The sequence below is a fragment of the Haliotis rubra genome, unplaced genomic scaffold (assembly GCF_003918875.1).
Source record: "Haliotis rubra isolate DU_JTF1 unplaced genomic scaffold, ASM391887v1 Scf8, whole genome shotgun sequence".
NCBI classification, from domain to species: Eukaryota; Metazoa; Mollusca; class Gastropoda; order Lepetellida; family Haliotidae; genus Haliotis; species Haliotis rubra.
This window is the reverse complement of record NW_025767523.1, coordinates 2,526,676-2,545,801: the sequence shown is the minus strand read 5'-3', so window position 1 is coordinate 2,545,801 and position 19,126 is coordinate 2,526,676. Positions and strand designations below refer to the sequence as shown.

The window sequence follows — 19,126 nt, the reverse complement described above, 5'->3', positions numbered from 1 at the left end:
TCACTGGCGCAGGAAATACGTCACGGGCACGTAGATGCAGCCATTTTGTGTCACGTATTTGCTATCGGAAAGATAGACAACACTTAAATCCGAATCCTCTGATACACTTACACTCGGGTCCTCATATTCTTTAATATCAGTCAGAGAGACAAGTAAGTACAGGATCTTATTTTGTATAGTTTTGTTATTCACATTTCATCTTTCAACCACCTTGCGTCCAATTTTCGACGTGGTTTTTGAAATGAAAGTAATTTTTTAACAGCTTTTTGCCTGTCATCGTTTAATATAGGTTACCTTCACCTATCCATCATCAACTTATATGATTTAAGATCAAGATCTTAAACGTGTACCCATTAGGCCTAGTTTTTTTTCATTAATCTGTAGCCTGGACGTTCCAGATGCAATATGAGGGTGCAGGCTAAAACGGAACCACAGCAAAACGGCACCTGGCGAAAACGGCACCATTTGGACATAACGGAACCTCGACTTGGCGAAAACGGCTACAAATCTTATGGCGAAAAACGGCACAAACTAAAATCTTATGGGGAAAACTAGTTTGTTATAAGATAATCGGATTGCAGATAATAAATACATCTACTATTATGTCGGAACTATCAAAATTTAAGAACAAGGATGTATTTTTTTTATTCAAGGATACGATGTGGAAAACTACTTTATACGGTAACGGCGCATTGAATAACTCAACTATTAGTGATATTCTTAACTCATTACAACAGTTCATTTCAAAAGTAACCGCTTACAGTAATTATCAAATCTACGTGATATATTCAATGTAAGGGAAATTTTATATATTTGATTTTCTCGTCATTGCTCATTTCGTTGCTAGGCATATCCAACACTATGCCGAACATATTTATTATTCAATCATTTATCTGTTATTTTGTCACAGTATTTTTCTTTTGTTGTCAAATTATTTCAATTATGTATCCAGCTATTTGAACAATGTAATGGAGTTGCGCCTATATAAGCCACTAGGCTTGTTCGCTTCTATCCAGGTTTCTTTGACGAAATAAAAATGTGCTTAAACCAAATATATCTACTGTGCCGATAGTGATTGGAAGTGGGCATCCCATAGCTGACAATCGGATTGCAGAAAGTGTAGATAGTAAATACATCTACTGTGCCGACAGTGATTGGAAAGGGCATCCCAATTTAGCGTGAAAACATCGCGACGCTTTGATGTTTTAAGTACATTTACTCAACTGATATCGCCCCAGTGTCAAACTCAGTGTCAAAATGCAATTGTATTAAAACGGATAAATGTACCCATTGTTAACCGTCACGCCAAATACCTTAGTAGCCAAAGCGTCTAAGGACGTTAATTAAGCAAATAACAACAACCCATTGTTCAGAGGCCCAGATACGCCAGCGCGATCCGGGTAAAATACGCATAGAAAATTTCCAAACACGCATTGAAAAATAATTGTTATGCACTACCATTTCACGATTTAAAATGTTAAATACGCAAAATGTTTAAAACAAATGCGCATCGGAGTATATTTATAAAAATCGCTTGCGTAATGAAAAGACATCGATTACATCAAGTTGTAATTGTTAGTATAGGACAAGTGTTGTAATCTGTCAGTATAGGATGAGTGATTTTTATGAAATCATTTCCATTATATTTAAGTTGGTTTTGATTAGGTATGACATGAGGCAGAACATATCTGCTTAGTAAACTTACTCTAATGACATAATACTTAAGTGAGTAAAATGACTGAAATACGCAAATATTTGAAAGCAGTGGGTAACGGAAAAATGAAATACCCACTCAACATTCATAATAACGGATCTAAAAAATACAGTGGGTACGGCACCCACATGAGCTAAATCTTATCTGGAGCTCTGCATTGTTTGTTAGTTTTTGGTTTTATGGGGATTTTTTCTTTTGGGTATACATAACATAATAACTTTTCTGAATATACATAACATATATTATGCAAGCTTAATGATGTTTCATTTTTCATATTTTACCATTTTTATTAGACATTTCCTGAAATTGTGTCACTGCCGTTACGAAATTTGTAACATCATTTTGAAAATAAAAAATCCAAAGATAATATTTATTTCATGTACATTATATATTAAAATATCTAGTTTTACAATATAACATGGAGTTTTGAAATTGTATATTTATTGCTTATGAAAAATACAAAAAAATTCAAATGCCACATCTGTGACATCAGCCACTGGAGTTGTGACACATGAACATGGAGTAAAATTGGGTGGTGTAAAGTAAATATAAAAATATAGTTTCCCTACTTTTGTTACTGTAAAGTGTAGAAAAATATTGTGATAAGTTAGTTACCATAATTTTTTTGGTTTGATTTTGACTTAAGTTTGTCGGATACAAACATCTGACATAAATATGCACAGATTTTGAGAATGACTCATATGTTGATATAATCTTGCTAATGTTATAATGAAATGAAATAAAACATGAGTCAACGTCTTACTTTGTTTTTTATATGGTGCCGTTTTAGCCCAGAAATCAGTAGCTGTTTTCGCCAATATGGTGCCGTTTAAGCCATTACAAATTTGGTGACGTTCTGCTGTGGTGCCGTTTTAGCTATAACCCTAAAGTAAAGGGGTGCAGGCTAAAAGCGGAACCACAGCAAAACGCACACCTAGCTTAAAACGGCACCATTTGGACATAACGGAACCCTCGACTTTGGCTTAAAACGGCTACAAATCTTATGGCGAAAACGGCACAAACTAAAATCTTATGGGAAAACTAGTTTGTTATAAGATAATCGGATTGCAGATAATAAATACATCTACTATTATGTCGGAACTATCAAAATTTAAGAACAAAGGATGTATTTTTTTATTCAAGGATCACGATGTGAAAACTACTTTATACTGTAACGGTAGCATTGAATAACTCAACTATTAGTGATATTCTTAACTCATTACAACAGTTCATTTCAAAAAGTAACCGCTTACAGTAATTATCAAATCTACGTATATATTCAATGTAAGGGAAATTTATATATTTGATTTTCTGCCGCTGCTCATTTCGTTGCTAGGCATATCCAACACTATGCCGAACATATTTATTATTCAATCATTTATCTGTTATTTTGTCACAGTATTTTTCTTTTGTTGTCAAATTATTTCAATTATGTATCCAGCTATTTGAACAATGTAATGGAGTTAAGCGCCTATATAAGCCACTAGGCTTGTTAAGCCTATCCAGGTTTCTTTGACGAAATAAAAATGTGCTTAAACCAAATATATCTACTGTGCCGATAGTGATTGGAAGTGGGCATCCCATAGCTGACAATCGGATTGCAGAAAGTGTAGATAGTAAATACATCTACTGTGCCGACAGTGATTGGAAAGGGCATCCCAATTTAGCATTGAAAACATCGTGACGCTTTGATGTTTTAAGTACATTTACTCAACTGATATCGCCCAGTGTCAAACTCAGTGTCAAAATGCAATTGTATTAAAACGGATAAATGTACCCATTGTTAACCGTCGCCCGAAATACCTTAGTTGTCAGTCGCGGACGTTAATTAAGCAAATAACAACAACCCATTGTTCAGAGGCCCAGATACGCCGCGTGATCCGGGTAAAATAATACGATAGAAAATTTCCAAACGCATTGAAAAAATAATTGTTATGCATTACCATTTACGATTTAAAATGTTAAATACGCAAAATGTTTAAAACAAATGCGCACGGAGTATATTTATAAAAATCGCTGCCGTGAATGAAAAAGACATCGATTGCTATCAAGTTGTACTGTTGTTAGTATAGGACAAGTGTTGTACTGTCAGTATAGGATGAGTGATTTTTATGAAATCATTTCCATTATATTTAAGTTGGTTTTGATTAGGTATGACATGAGGCAGAACATATCTGCTTAGTAAACTTACTCAATGACATAATACTTTAAGTGAGTAAAATGACTGAAATACATTAAAATATTTGAAAGCAGTGGGTAACGGAAAATGAAATACCCACTCAACATTCATAATACCCAATCTAAAAAATACAGTGGGTAATGGTACCCACATGAGCTAAATCTTATCTGAGCTCTGCATTGTTTGTTAGTTTTTGGTTTTATGGGGATTTTTTCTTTTGGGTATACATAACATAATAACTTTTCTGAATATACATAACATATATTATGCAAGCTTAATGATGTTTCATTTTCATATTTTACCATTTTTATTAGACATTTCCTGAAATTGTGTCACTGCCGCTAATTTAAATTTGTAACATCATTTTGAAAATAAAAATCCAAAGATAATATTTATTTCATGTACATTATACATTAAAATATCTAGTTTTACAATATAACATGGAGTTTTGAAATTGTATATTTATTGCTTATGAAAAATACAAAAATTCAAATGCCACATCTGTGACATCAGCCACTAGAGTTGTGACACATGAACATGGAGTAAAATTGGGTGGTGTAAAGTAAATATAAAAAATATAGTTTCCCTACTTTGTTACTGTAAAGTGTAGAAAATATTGTGATAAGTTAGTTACCATAATTTTTTGGTTTGATTTTGACTTAAGTTTGTCGGATACAAACATCTGACATAAATATGCACAGATTTTGAGAATGACTCATATGTTGATATAATCTTGCTAATGTTATAATGAAATGAAATAAAACATGAGTCAACGCCTTACTTTGTTTTTTATATGGTGCCGTTTTAGCCCAGAAATCAGTAGCTGTTTTCGCCAATATGGTGCCGCTCGCCACACAAATTTGGTGACGCTCTGCTGTGGTGCCGCTTTTAGCTATAACCCCAATATGATACCCTACTGCGTGTTATTTTGTCACGTTGATCTCGTAGAAGTGGAGTAGATTCTGGCTATTTTTACGTTCCCTGTAACTAGATTATATAACACACGGTGAAGTTACAGTTGTTGAGATAAATGAGAAGAAACATTATCGATTAGGGGTATTCGTTTTGATAAAATTGAGGTTTGAATATGTGATTTTAATCTTCACTTGGCAACATATGTTAGTTTGTTTGAACTTTAATGATTCCTGGTGTTAATCTAGGAAACATAGCATGAAAGAACAATCAGGGTATTGAAGAATGATCGGCTGGAACAAAATTGTAAAAGTTGTAACTGTAACATGCGTTTTTTCATGTCAATCTGAATGTTATTGTTTACAAATAATTATGTGTCTGTGGAAATGTCATAATCATCATTGAATTGATGTTCAAAGTACTACTGGCTACCGAACAGTTATCGCCATATTTTAGCGGTATTTACAAAATTACTCCGCCGTTCATTGAATTAATGAAACAGAATTATGATACATAATTAGCTATTCCCCGATGTGTCCAGCCTGTTCAGTGCTGACGATCATGTTTTTATTTAATGCGGCGGAAGGGAATCATGGCAGTATAAACAGATGTTTTCTCACAACTAACTGTAACAGTTATCGCCATTCCGAATTTCTCATGCCGTCGTGAAATACTATATATTCATATCATACAGTAACCTCGAATATTTGATTATGTGTCTATTTGAGCATTTCTTCTACAGTAGATTGATAGGGAATGAAACAATTAATGACTTGTGAACTTGAACTTGCTATTATATAGGTCGTGGGACATCCCCTGACTAAGTTGAAAAAAATTCATAGGGTTCATAACTTTATCTTTAATTTTTCTTTTATGTTACTTACCGTGAAGAATTTTCTTTTGCTTTCCTTTATTGTTGTCAAATACTGTGGGGAAAAAATACCGGAATCGTAATTGACCGGAACTGCGCACGTGTGATACTGATGTAATGGCGATAACTGTTCGCTAGCCAGTACAATTTTCACTCTGCAGTGGCCAAACCGTTGGCTTTTTTATATTTTTAAAAGTGATTCAGTAATCTATCTGAGGCAAAAACAGTATCTTGTCTCTAAACATGGTGAGAGGTTGTAATTAGAATTAGATCTATATAAAAGTTCGAGATGTCAAGAACATGGACAATAAGCTTGTATATCTTTAGAATAAACAATAAGTTTTGTTTCTGACATCAGTATCAGGTATAGCAGTGGTCCTGACTGACAAGTGCATACATCAAACATGTCAACATTTTTGTGCTTGATGGCTGAACTAGTGACCTAGTTTAGATTCTTTCATCATACACATTTATTCATTGTTAGAATATGTGGTTTGTCTCTGTCAGTTGGATATTTTTGTATTTGGTCTTTGAAATTAAGAGGTGTCCTGCAATATTTGCTGCTGTAGTATTTAAAAACACTAGAAAATTCTAGAACTCCCTTCTTAATCTTGAAACACTGGTGGTTTTGATGGTTAAACCCTTGGCATTCATCTCAAATTGAAAGTATGGCCTACCTTTAGAATAAAGCACCACAAACTTTAAAAATACGTCATAATACCCTTTTACGTAATGTAATGTGATTTTGTTCGAAAGTACGTTCTCGAAACAATGCCCTATGACGCCTGCATGGCAACACGGTTGTCTAGCTCTGCTCACTGGTGTTTCATCTCTACTAGCTATGTCATTGCATAAGCCCAACGATGTTGAGAGTTTCCAGTAGTTGTATACTGGCTGATGCGCAATTTTTTGGAAGCACCAGTTTGAAATATTTTTCGTTTTTCACTAATACGCTCATATTTATTTGTATTACAGGGTGTTATGTTTTGTGTATTATTGTATTTTGTATTTTTTAAATTTAGCGAGAATGCGTTACACCGGTCTATATTATATATTTTCGATTATTCGTTTGGTCAATGTAATTATTTAAATTATGTAAATATATTTTATATTTGGTTTCTAAGTAACTATTAAGTCTCAATGATCTACCAATGTGAACTGACATACATATATATTTTTTTCATTCAGTAATTTGCACCATTTATTAGTATTTTATTTTTCGAAGTGGTAATAATGGATTACACTTGACACCTCAGTCATGTTTGTGCCAGTTCGGTCAATGCATTCTATTTATTAGGATTATTTCAAGGGGTTAGGGTTAAGGCTGAGGGGTTAGGGTTAGGGACCTAATCCAATATAGTAGGTACATGTCCAGTGTAATACGTGTGTACCATTTGTTGTTTTTCCTTTTGCATTTTAATACTTTTTTTCACACAAAAACGGGAAACCAAAATTGTCGAAAGTACTCTATGAAATGGTTTAATGTAGAAATTTTGGGCTAATGGGCTTACCTACATCACTTTTCTGTCACAAAATCACCGATTTATATGAAAGCGCGTCATTCATGCATGCACCGTGAAATCTAAGTCTGACGCCTGACGTCAACCCTTTTCAGTTTGAGGCATATCGACTCATTCCACGCCAAACGTTATCTTGTAATTACGGAATGGGATGAGTGTGCCAAATGGCATCGGGTCCATTCGGCAATTGTCCATAGATTAAAATCACGAGACACCAAGTCTACCCGTAGCCTTCGTAATTGTCCATGACCTATTCGACTCTTTCCGTTCATTTCCGTGACGTCACAGGAACGACTTGATAAATTTGCACATTGTGCAACAGTGTGGATGTAGCTCAGTCGGTTAGCTGTCGAGCTAACAATCCGAAGGTCGCGGCTTCGCGTCCGATGGGTTCTCACAAACTGGTTGCTTGTCCTAATGACACGTGACCTACGGCAGAGATCGTCCTCATGAGAAGTTGTGGTGCTGTATTCTAAAGGTGCTCCGAAAGTATATATAATTTTAATTGATAATGGGACACATGTTCAAATTTAGAAAAATAATGCATGATGATAGTCACAGTCAATATCCATGTTGATCACTCTGTTTAGTCATGATTGTAGATTCTGATTTCCCTTTTCAGACAGTTCAAGATGTTCACCTATTTATGGGACATGGTGTCAGGTGTATTAAATTATTTAGGTAAGTATTAGCAAACATTTGCTGCCTTTTCAAGAAGTACCTACATTCAGTGACAATTAGCGTTTTGTAAGGAAGGTTGTTTTGTGAATTAAAAAATAAATTAAGTGGCTTGAAACAATATCCTTGGGGCAGGTTTACACTTTAATAGTCAGTGTCAGTGGGGTTGAACCTCTGTTTCCATGGTACCCTGGTTAGAGTGGCATTCAATCCAATAGGCACATAAGTATCCATGGAGGGAAAGGTCAGGGTTCAATTCCCTTGGCTGTGTCTTACCTGATGGTACTTGATGTTAACCCCCTGACATGTGACATTAGGTGATAAAGCAAGGACTTGGTAGCTCAGTTGTGTAAAATGTCTCAGTGCTTGGAGAGGGCATCTTGTTAAACTGTGGTCTGGTATTTCAGTGTGACTGCAGCCCACAATGAAACTAGCATTTGTCCAGGCTAGTAAAAAGCAGCCACATACATTTGCATGTATGTTTCTATATAAGTGAAATAATGTTTCAACTTATACATCTGGCTTTAAGCTTTGGGCAGTGTTTAAATTCATTCTCTATTTTTCTTTAAAGGCTTGGTTGATCCGCATTGAGTTTCTGTTTGAGAAAAACGTTTTTTGTCTATACTTTGATATAACATTGCTTTTAAAGAGAGATTTTCTTCCACTATTTTGACATCATGAGCCTATTTCCAGTCTAGTTCAAGACAATTGATTGTCTTTTGATATACATTGTTATTTATTGCTTGATTCACCATCAAAGGTTGACTTTTGCAGATATGTAATGTCATGTTTGAATCATGGAGTCCTCTTGCTATGTATCCTGAGCATGGTCCTTCAGAAACAATCAACAGAGGGTGTATATTGCCTTTTATACCTTTGAAACATGTTAGCATTATTTGAAATTTAGGGGTGTTCTTTAGATCTGCTGCTGTGAAGTGTCAGTTGAGGGTCCCCTTGAACCTTTATGACAAGGGTTATGTCACACTTCTTTTTATTCAATTTTAACCACTACATTAAGAATACTTGTTTTCTCTCTCCTCACACTGTATTATATTTCATCCATTGCTTCAAGTAAATGTCATTGCTACCTATCCAGGCTTCGGCAGGAAATCAGGCAAACTAATATTTCTTGGTTTGGACAATGCTGGTAAGACTACGTTGCTTAGCGTGTTGAAGGAGGGGCACCTGACCCAGCCTGTCCCTACACTTCATCCTAGTAAGTACAAGGTCTTGGAGGAGAGTTGGTCATGATGCATGATAATAGCTAAACCCATGACCGAAATGTGCTAATATGGCCTCCCTACTAAGTAAGCATGTGAGAAGCCGTTATGCTTGAGTTTGTATCACTTTTAATTGATTTGTGTGTAAAGTGTATGTCCTTGTCATAATCATGATTACCTTTTTCGAGGACCATATCTGACTTAAAACAAAGTCCCGTTCGAAATATGTATAGAACTAATGTCCACCCAGTATATGTATCTAGAGCGAAAGAAATTGTTTATTTCATCTCACCAAATACATTTACAGAGTTTTTAATACAATATATGACGAGTTAAAGTGTATAAGCCACCATAATTTAACATCTACAACATCACAAACCATGAAAAATATATAAATATATTAAAATTGACAAAATAGAAAACCTTGCACACCATAACAGCATCATAATCACATCTAAAGCTCACAGACAACAAACATATCCACTCTTGCTTTCACCGTCTTCACATATGCATACATAAGGGAGATAACTCCATGGTTCATCTGCCTCGCACTAATCTTACACCTGCAGTATTGACCACACCTTTCAACTTGCTAGACCTCACATACCACTCACTTCATAGAGACATACACACACACACACATACCTTCACCCAACTTCCCTCATCTGTAATTTAATAAAGAAAGCCCTCCCTCACACTCACACACACACACACGCAGAGTTTAACAGGCCACATATCCACTAAGTGCGTTTTAATTAAGGCACACAACAAACATGCCCCAGTCAACTAGATCACACAAACACACACAATAAACTAGGTCATACAACCAATATACACACAAGTCACACAACAAACATGCACATAATAAACTAGGTCACACAATCAACATGCACATAATAAACTAGGTCACACAACCAACATGCACATAATAAACTAGGTCACACAACCAACATGCACATAATAAACTAGGTCACACAATCAATATGCATACAATAGACTAGGTCTCACAACCAACATGCACATAATAAACTAGGTCACACAATCAACATGCATACAATAGACTAGGTCTCACAACCAACATGCACACAAACTATACATAACTATCTGTTACAGAACAGTCAATTTGTTTGAGGATGAACATTAGTTAAAAACTATTGGATAGTGGAGGGTGAGTTTTAGTTGAAAACTATTGGATCTGGGAGAGTGAACTTTACTTGAAAACTATTGGATATTGGAGGGCGAACTTTAGTTGAAAACTATCTTCAACTAAGATTTATCTGACATTGTTTTTAGGTTAAATAGGGTTTGTCTTGGTTTGACAATGCGGTTAAATTTTGATAGCTGAGTCATAGTAGCATTGACATTGTTAGTGACTCGGACATTCTTGATATACCAGCTGGGAATGGCATATTATGATTGTCTTGGTACAGCTATTTCATGTTTACTCAACATGCTCAAGGCTTATCTACAGGCTACAGCTTTGTTGGTGTATTTCTGCTGACTCACAGTGGAGGTGCACTTGTTCAGTCTACTTTTTAGTAGTGTGTTTACCTGATGCTCATATTTTGGGATCCATGTTCCCAAAATATGAGGTTTGAACTTTGCAATTTATCATCTAACCATGGCCATGTTTAGTTGAAATTTGATTTTAAAAATGTATTTGAACTGATTTGAAAAAGCATGTCAGAGATTTCCACAGATAGCATAATTTTCCGTTATGTTGACATGCTTTGTAGCGAATTAAAGACAGACAAATATATTCAGTATTTGGTAAAAATGCCCGACAGTATACTGAAGATTCATGTTTATGAAATGGAATAGTTCTATGTCTACCATGGAGGTCGATCCACTATAGAAATGTCATGTTTGCATTCATTTCTATTTGGGCACTAAGCCAACCTGTTTGTACAGTAATTCACCTGCTAGTGAATGCTGTGTCTGTGGCACCTGTGTCAAAACACAGCTGTTGCTCTCTTTCCATGTGTACATGCTGACACGTTCAACATCGTATCACAGGCTGGGATCGCCTAAAGTGGTGATACTGACGGAAAGAAAACATAATGTGTCATTTGAAATAAACTCCTGTCCACTTTATCTACCATTCACATAAACAAAAACTTGAGTGTTGAGCTTGATGCCCGGGGCAGGGATGTTAAACAACAGAGTATATATGGGTGTGTTGGAATTGTTGGCAACTGTTAAACCTAGAGTTGTGACGATATATCGTAGTATCGATAATCGTGATACTTTTTCTGACAATAAATATATCGATACTTTTTTCCGTATCGTGATACGCATCGCTGACCTTTAAATTGTGATTTTTTACCAGAAATTGACGGTTATGTCAAAATTTACACTGTTTCTTGTTATCAAGATACACTTTTTAAAAGAAAATAACTAAAGATAGCATATCGTGATGTGCATCGTATCGAATCATATCGTTCTATGATATCGCGTAAAGTTTCTGTATCGACACACCGGCCTGGGATGTGTTAAGTTAACACTTGATGTGTTATATATAGCTTGTGCAGTATGTGTGTTTGAGCAGACTACCAGGGTTGTCATGAATCACAACCACTGTGGGAGAGTACACCTGACAATGCAATAGATCATATGTCTCCCCATGATTCTAATTTCTATTCATGTTTTCAATTCTGTATGAATTTGTTAGAAGTATTATTTACGACTTTGGCTTGCAAATACTTGGGCTGATGTTATCTTACTGCATATATGAAGCAGAATGCCCTAAGGAACCTGTCATGCAGATTTAACACAAACTGGTTTAAGAGAACTTTTTTGTTGTTGTTTGCTTGGGTTCATGGGGCATAGTTCAACCCAGGAGGCACAAATGGATGTTTCGTATCGAGACTGAAGTGTTTCAGATTGGCTCAATTTTAAGGACATTCACTATTAATATGAATTTCAGTTTAGGTAAGGGTGATGTAGAATGGAACATCAATATATGCTCATATGATGGAAATATCCTAATGACATATGTTTCAGGCAAGATCATTTTGACCTCAGTGACAGTTTCGGTAGTACAAGTATGATAATGATGATAATAGTGGTAGTGGTTTAATTTTGTCAGCAGTAAACAAACAAGTTTCAGCTCTGATAATTAATGGTATGGTTATATTTCGACTATCATTTTTGACGACTGCAAGGATTACTGTGTTTTTGGTACACTGTTGATAGGGAATTATTCTACATGAGGGCACATTGTTAATAACATCAAAATACACAAAAGTATACATTTCAGTCAATTACATTACTGGTTAACATTGACTTGATAACACTTGTACTTGGGTTTGGTAATCTAAACGACAATTGCCATGCCATTCTACTTGTGCCCTTACATATTACTGTATCAATGTGGATTGATACATGGCCATATCATGCTTCGGCTATACAACTTTTGTACTGACAATACAGATATTTGTAATACACCAAATCATTGCTGAAGTTTTAAACCTCTACTGGTTCTTGAAGACATGTAATACATGACATCTCTGACAGCAGAGTGATGCTTGGCTTTGTTAGGATGCAGTGTTCAAAATTAATCAAGAAACTCAAGGGGTTCTTGTCAGGATTTACCAATAAAGCATCTATAGTTTCCAAGTTTACATCTACAAACCTGAAGGACCCCTTGACCCTCATTCATTTCGAACACTAGAGTGTAGCCCTGTGTCTCCAAACATGGAGGATGTGTGTGTTTGTTTGCTATCATCTTCATCCCATGGTAAGTATGATGGAGATTAGTGCAGCATGGGTGCATTTTGCCAGTGTTTAGCATGCTGTTTCTTTTGTTGTAGGTTTATATAAAAAGTCTGGTAAACTGGTATTCCTGGGTCTAGACAATGCTGGCAAGACTACCCTGCTTCACATGCTCAAAGATGACAGAATGGCACAGCATGTTCCCACCCTGCATCCAAGTAAGACCCTAACATCACAAGCAGCATCCTTGAGTAGCCCGTGTACCATATCGCCTTAAGATAAATGTACCAGGAACCTTTTGCCACCGTACCTTTGTTTTGAATTTGTTTTCAATTTACAGTGCCAAACTTGTATGTTCAGTGAATGTTGGTTGAATGAGTTGCTGGATTTCTGCATACTGTCTCCAATACACTGGGGAAGTCTTGCAGGATGAACATGCTAAGGGATATTGACCCTGTCTTTGTTCTCAAGAAAACATCATCCAGGTGGGGCTGTACGGTGTAGCCTAGTGAGTAAAATGTTTGCTCATCACACCAAATACCTGGGTTTGATTCCCAAGAAGGGTAATCCATGAGTGAAGCCCATTTCTGTTACCCCTGTCATGATATTGTTAGATACAGATGGAGAAGAACTCACTCATTTAGTGCTTTCCAGGTGAAAATAACACTCAAAACTATCAATGGCTTGCTCAGAAGGGATATTGAATTTGTTTGTATATCTGTGCTTGTACAAGAAGCATTGTGATCGGTCCTTGATATTGAACTTACAAGCAGGGGAAATTGTAAGCTAGTGATAAGAGAGCTGAGGCTGGTAGTTTGTGAATGGTTCCAGGGTATGGATCATAACAGATTAAATGCTGTAGGAAACTGAGGATACAGAAACTGTAGACTTTGGTGACAGGGGATGTTGGCTGATACAGGCAGTGCATAATGGTTTATTTTGAATTGATGTTCAAAGTTATTGTTAATGGTTTAAGAGATTATAATTATATGTAAAACATACCTGCAATGATCTAACACAACAAATGAATATTAGTTAATCATGTCGGCTGTCTTTTTATCTGAAGCGAATAGTGTGTATATTTTAGTTGTAGTTGATTTAAATTTTCTTAATGGTTAATGATCTTCAGCTTGGAAAGTGAGCAAAGTCATGATGTGACAATATGATAAGTAGGGTATTCTCAAGACTCTTCCTAAATGCAGAAATAGGAATCATTGTCTTCATCTAGATATTACAAGTGTTTAATAAACTATTGCTAGGCAGCAATGTCTTTCACTTAATTGTCTTGGTCCTCCAATAATCAAATCTAAATCCATATTGTAAACTTGAAATTTACTCTTTGTGACATGGCTATGTTTGTATTACAACGTAGGTCATGTAGTTACCATGGTTACAAGCCTTTCAGACCATAGTTGTTTTATTCAAGTATCTAGCTGCATCACAGTTTTCTGATTACATACATTACACTTGCTAACAGTTGATGGGAATGTGACAGATGTTAAAACCTGTGCATGTTTTGTGTAATTGACAATCTAACCAAATATGTCTTCCTAATTTTTATCCAGCCACCTTAATCACTGTCTGTATATAACATTCATAACTTACTGTGAACATAGGTAGCACAGTGTTCTGATGCTGTATAGAGTTGTCTCCCTTAGGTAGGCCAGGATCGTAAATCCTGCTTTCGAATTTTCGACCAGATCATGATACCTGGTCTGTCATTTTCATTGGGAATAAACCCAACTCTTTATTACAAAGAACACCCTTGTTGCTGCTGGAGAATTTGGTTCAAGTTTAAGACCATTTTTCTTTCTAAAAATTAAATATTGCCTCATTGCTGTAGAGAATTCTACAATACTATAAGTGGGTAATTATACTGCATGTCCAATCAGGAATCCAACAGAAGAATCTGCTACAGGAATCTTCTACCTTCCACGACGTAGTTGCACTTTAAAAACAGATGTGTGTTCTGCATGTTTGACTAATTAATGCAGCCATGCATGAACGACTAATATAATTGTTTTGTATTCAGTAGAGAAACAAAATACATATTTGGCTGCAAGATGTGAAAACGCCAGCATGTGTTTGTAATTATAAACTGGGTAAACACTATTAACAAGGTTGGCTTGTGTTACAGTAATGAATGGACTGTTAATGAATTGTCAGCAGTGGCTCCAGATGTTCATTTCATTAAATATCTGTTGTCGTGGTAACAGTCTCCATACTAACTTCATGACATACAAATGGTTGTTGACATACATGAACCAAAAGGGATGTAAATATAGGTATCTACTAATGGATGTAAAACATGATATTAAAAAAAATTCTGTCATTATGATTATTATGATCATTTATTTACCTTTATCTTATACTTTTGTTTATACTTGTCAATTGCTTTGCAATATTTCTGTTTTAAAAATATTTGATTATGGATGTACGATGTGTATTATCTGTACATGGTGAAGATGCATTTTGGGTGTTATTTTACAAATATGATTGGTTTGTTAACAGCATCTGAAGAACTCTCCATGGGCGGTATGAAATTCACGACCTTTGATCTTGGTGGACATAAACAAGGTGAGTTTGTCAGTGTCTTAAATATCTATACTGATTGGTAAGAATATTTATTGTTAGTTATGTTTGAGTTTCTGTACAGGTGTATTCATAAATATCATAAGAACTTTGTCAGAACCTAGCTGGGCTTCTCTTCAGGTTGACTCCCTTTGATAATATCTTAATAGCATTCAAAGAGGCATGTAAAAAGATCCCTAATCATGGTCTATAAACGTGTTCCTTAAGGCACATAAGTTAGCAGTTCAGAGTTCGTCCCTTAGGCATGGATGTTATGATCGTTGATTTGAATCCTGAATTAGTTCTAATTATGTTTGTTTGTTACTCTCCAACATACCAGTGGCTTCCCAAGTGGTTGAAGTGTAAGACCTTCGGCACTGCGAGCTTTGTCCACATGTAGCTAACATGTCCTGATATATCTGAAGTATGAACATGGCTCTCTCACTGTATGATACGTCCTGTTTTCAGCCAGAAGAGTTTGGAAGGACTACTTTCCTGCCGTTGATGGAATTGTGTTCCTTGTTGATGCTTACGATAGAGACCGATTTGCAGAGGCCAAGTCAGAACTTCATGTATGTGCCACTAGAATCTTTAAACAATGCAGGCTACACTCTGCTGAAACAGGATACTCTCAACCATCCTAAAACATCATAAAGTTTTTCATAAACCTGCTTATCATTGTTCATGTGGTTGTGCAGATGGATGCTCATGCTGTTTTTCACTGGATTGTCTGGTCCAGACTCGATTATTACAGCAGCCGCCATATAGCTGGAATATTGCTGAGTCACGGCATAATACTAAACTCACTCACTCACTCATGTGGTTGTTGCTTAGACATATTGAGAGAAGTATTGTACATATCAAACTGTTTTTTACAGATTGTAGAGTGGAATTGTTTATGGAATAAGATTGTTAATGTTTACGATTTAACAACTGTTAACTATTGGATCCCAGGATTAAGGATCCCTTTTTATCTTAAGGTGCAACTGGATTGGTTGAGGCCAGTCCAAGACATGAGTTGGTTGTTTGTGTGTCAGCCAGCCAAAGAAAGGACAATGTACAAATGACCAATGATAAGATTTCAACTTTGTCCTAACAATGCTGCTGTTACCAGTATCTGTAATCCAGTTGCTTATCTAGAATTGGCTTCTTCTAGACTGCCTAGTGATAGAGGCACATACTAGTACTCTAGAGTGTGAGGTTTTTTGGATTAAGTGAGATGTAGTGTTTGTTAAGGTGGTGTACAGCTGATGTGTTCTGTTCACAGAGTTTGCTGTCCGATGAGCAGGTGGCCCATGCCCCAGTGTTAATACTGGGAAACAAGATAGACAAACCTGGAGCTGCCAGTGAGGACGAGATAAGGGCAGTGTTTGAGCTGCATGGACACACCACAGGAAGGGTACGTACAGGGATACCTAGATGTCATCCAGTTATTCGGATTACCTGGGGCCAAAGGGCCGACAGCGTAATTACTTTACATTTGAACACCAGTGTGGTCCTATGGTTCTTCATATTGTACCATGTCTTTTAATAAATGGCTCACAAGAGTTAACAAGTTTTGACAGCAAAATCGTTAAAATTTAATGTTACATCAGATCATCTGAAATATGTGTATTGCTATATGTATATATGTTGTATGTGTGCATTGATGTGTATATATTATGCTGATTAAAATATTGATAATCAGGAATTTTGTTAATGGGAAGAATTTTTAATGATTATCAGTGAAAATTATTATTGATAATATTTTCGGTAAATAATTACGAGGAAATAAAATTTTGATTAACACACAGAGTTACATCTTTATACATGGGCTGCTTATGAATTATGTTTAGAATGCTGTGTTTGTTAGTAATACATACATAAATGGGTCACCACACCCCAGTGACATAAAAATGTTCCAGACTTCATTAACTGATGTTGCTGAAAGTTACCTATCCAATATTTATTAAAATGACTTTCTTTGACATCCAGTTTTAATTGTTTGTTTCAGGGCCAGGTATCCAGAGCCGACCTTCCCTCCCGGCCAATGGAATTGTTTATGTGTAGTGTGTTGAAGCGACAAGGGTATGGTGAAGGCTTCCGGTGGATGGCCCAGTACATCAACTGAAACTTGTGATTTCTAGGCAATATTCATTATGTGGCACGTTAGGGATGGGTTCCATCGCGCCCTGGACAATGTCAGACTAATGATTCCTGAATTTTATAAGCCTATTTTGAAATTTGCATCTGTACATATACATTTTGAATGGTGGATTATATGAGTGTATGCCAACAACAGTGGAGTGCCTGGAACGTTGCTTACTATTGTAACATTCAAATACAGCCACATGCTGCGTCCAAGATTCAGATTTGTCGACATGTGCGACAACCTCCACGATGCAGTGAAGTGCTGTATGTCAGCATTTGGAACTAGCATGGACTTGATGTAGTGCTATTTGGGAGAAGCCAATCTGAGACTCTGTAAACCACTGTTTAACCTGACTGTATTGAAGGCTTAAGAGATAGAAGAACGAATCAAATCTTGAAATGGTTGTGTTAGCCATCAGATTCATAAAGTGGAATAACACAAGTTAGTTTTCTACCCTGTACCATCTTTGACTAATTAACATGATACATCAAAGGATTTTAACATCTGTTTTATTTGTGTACATTGCTGTATGTATGGTAAATTCTTATTTGCTTCCTAAGACTATTTATTGTAGATTCTTGTAAATCCTCTCCGTTTCCTAACATGTCTGTACTATAGTCTGTTCATCATCAGGACCTGCTGTCCTCTCAATAAAGATATATTTCCATGTTCGTGTGACTGTCGTGTCGAGCTCAGCCTTCATAGACTTCACAAGCTGATGGCATTTTTGAGACTGTATGATACGAAATTGTTTACAAGATTAAAACTTGTTAGAACAGTAGTGTTTGTTGCATTTTTGGCTGAATGTTTTTTTTGTTTTTTTAAAGAAATTAACATTTTGCTGTGAACAAAACTAACACTTAGTATTTTGCCTGTTGGCTTATGATGTCCTATGTATTTTGCCAGAGGAATCAGAAGAAAGTGGGGACACACTGGCCACAGATTACACAATGTAGAAATATACATTATAAGATGAGGGGGGAGATGCTGCTCATTGTTTTGCTGTACTCTCTGGTTGGAGTTGGCTCAGCAGATTATTCCACAAATCACTTACACACAGATAAAATATTCAGTGTCCAGAGGGATGTACAAGAATTTTCATTTTAGAAAGAATTTGACAAGAATTATATGGTTACTGTATGCCTCAGGTTATTTTGTTTATATACGTTAAGTAAATGAGGTACAAGTAGGAAAATAAATACCAATTGATTGGATCTTCCAACATCAGTTTTGTTAACACTTGAATACGAGTTAATGAAGATTGCTCCAAAGATACTGGTCAAATATTTCATTTCCAGATCACCACCAGGCAAACCGATGTATCACTCGACAATCCTATGTGTTGTAAGTGTTCGAACACATTCTCATATTAATCAACATCAACAAACATGACTTCTTGGGACCTATTATGTCATGACGGAAAGGACAGGCTGCTGACTCCAAAGAGTCTTAACATATTTCTAGTTGTGTTTAGGATTCCAATTGCCCATACCCCCAAGTCGTCCAGAGTTGCGTCCCTTGGGGATGTACATAACCTGTGATTGCTGTTCGATCCTCATTCTGAAATACTTGAATTGGTGGAATAGTGTCAGGCCAATTTACTTGGATCCTGTCGT

The 19,126-nt window shown here is 36.1% G+C and overlaps 1 protein-coding gene across 1 annotated transcript; it reads left to right on the top strand.

Annotated features, from left to right (window-relative positions):
* Positions 1–5: 5 nt before the first annotated feature.
* On the top strand, positions 6–18,291 carry LOC124261413 (GTP-binding protein SAR1-like). The gene is made up of 7 exons (XM_046695728.1): positions 6–152; positions 7,819–7,877; positions 12,907–13,026; positions 15,320–15,385; positions 15,848–15,951; positions 16,647–16,778; positions 17,373–18,291. The coding sequence occupies exons 2-7, from the start codon at positions 7,829–7,831 to the stop codon at positions 17,487–17,489; spliced, it is 588 nt and encodes a 195-aa protein (XP_046551684.1). The 5' UTR covers positions 6–152; positions 7,819–7,828; the 3' UTR covers positions 17,490–18,291.
* The last annotated feature ends 835 nt before the right edge of the window (positions 18,292–19,126 follow it).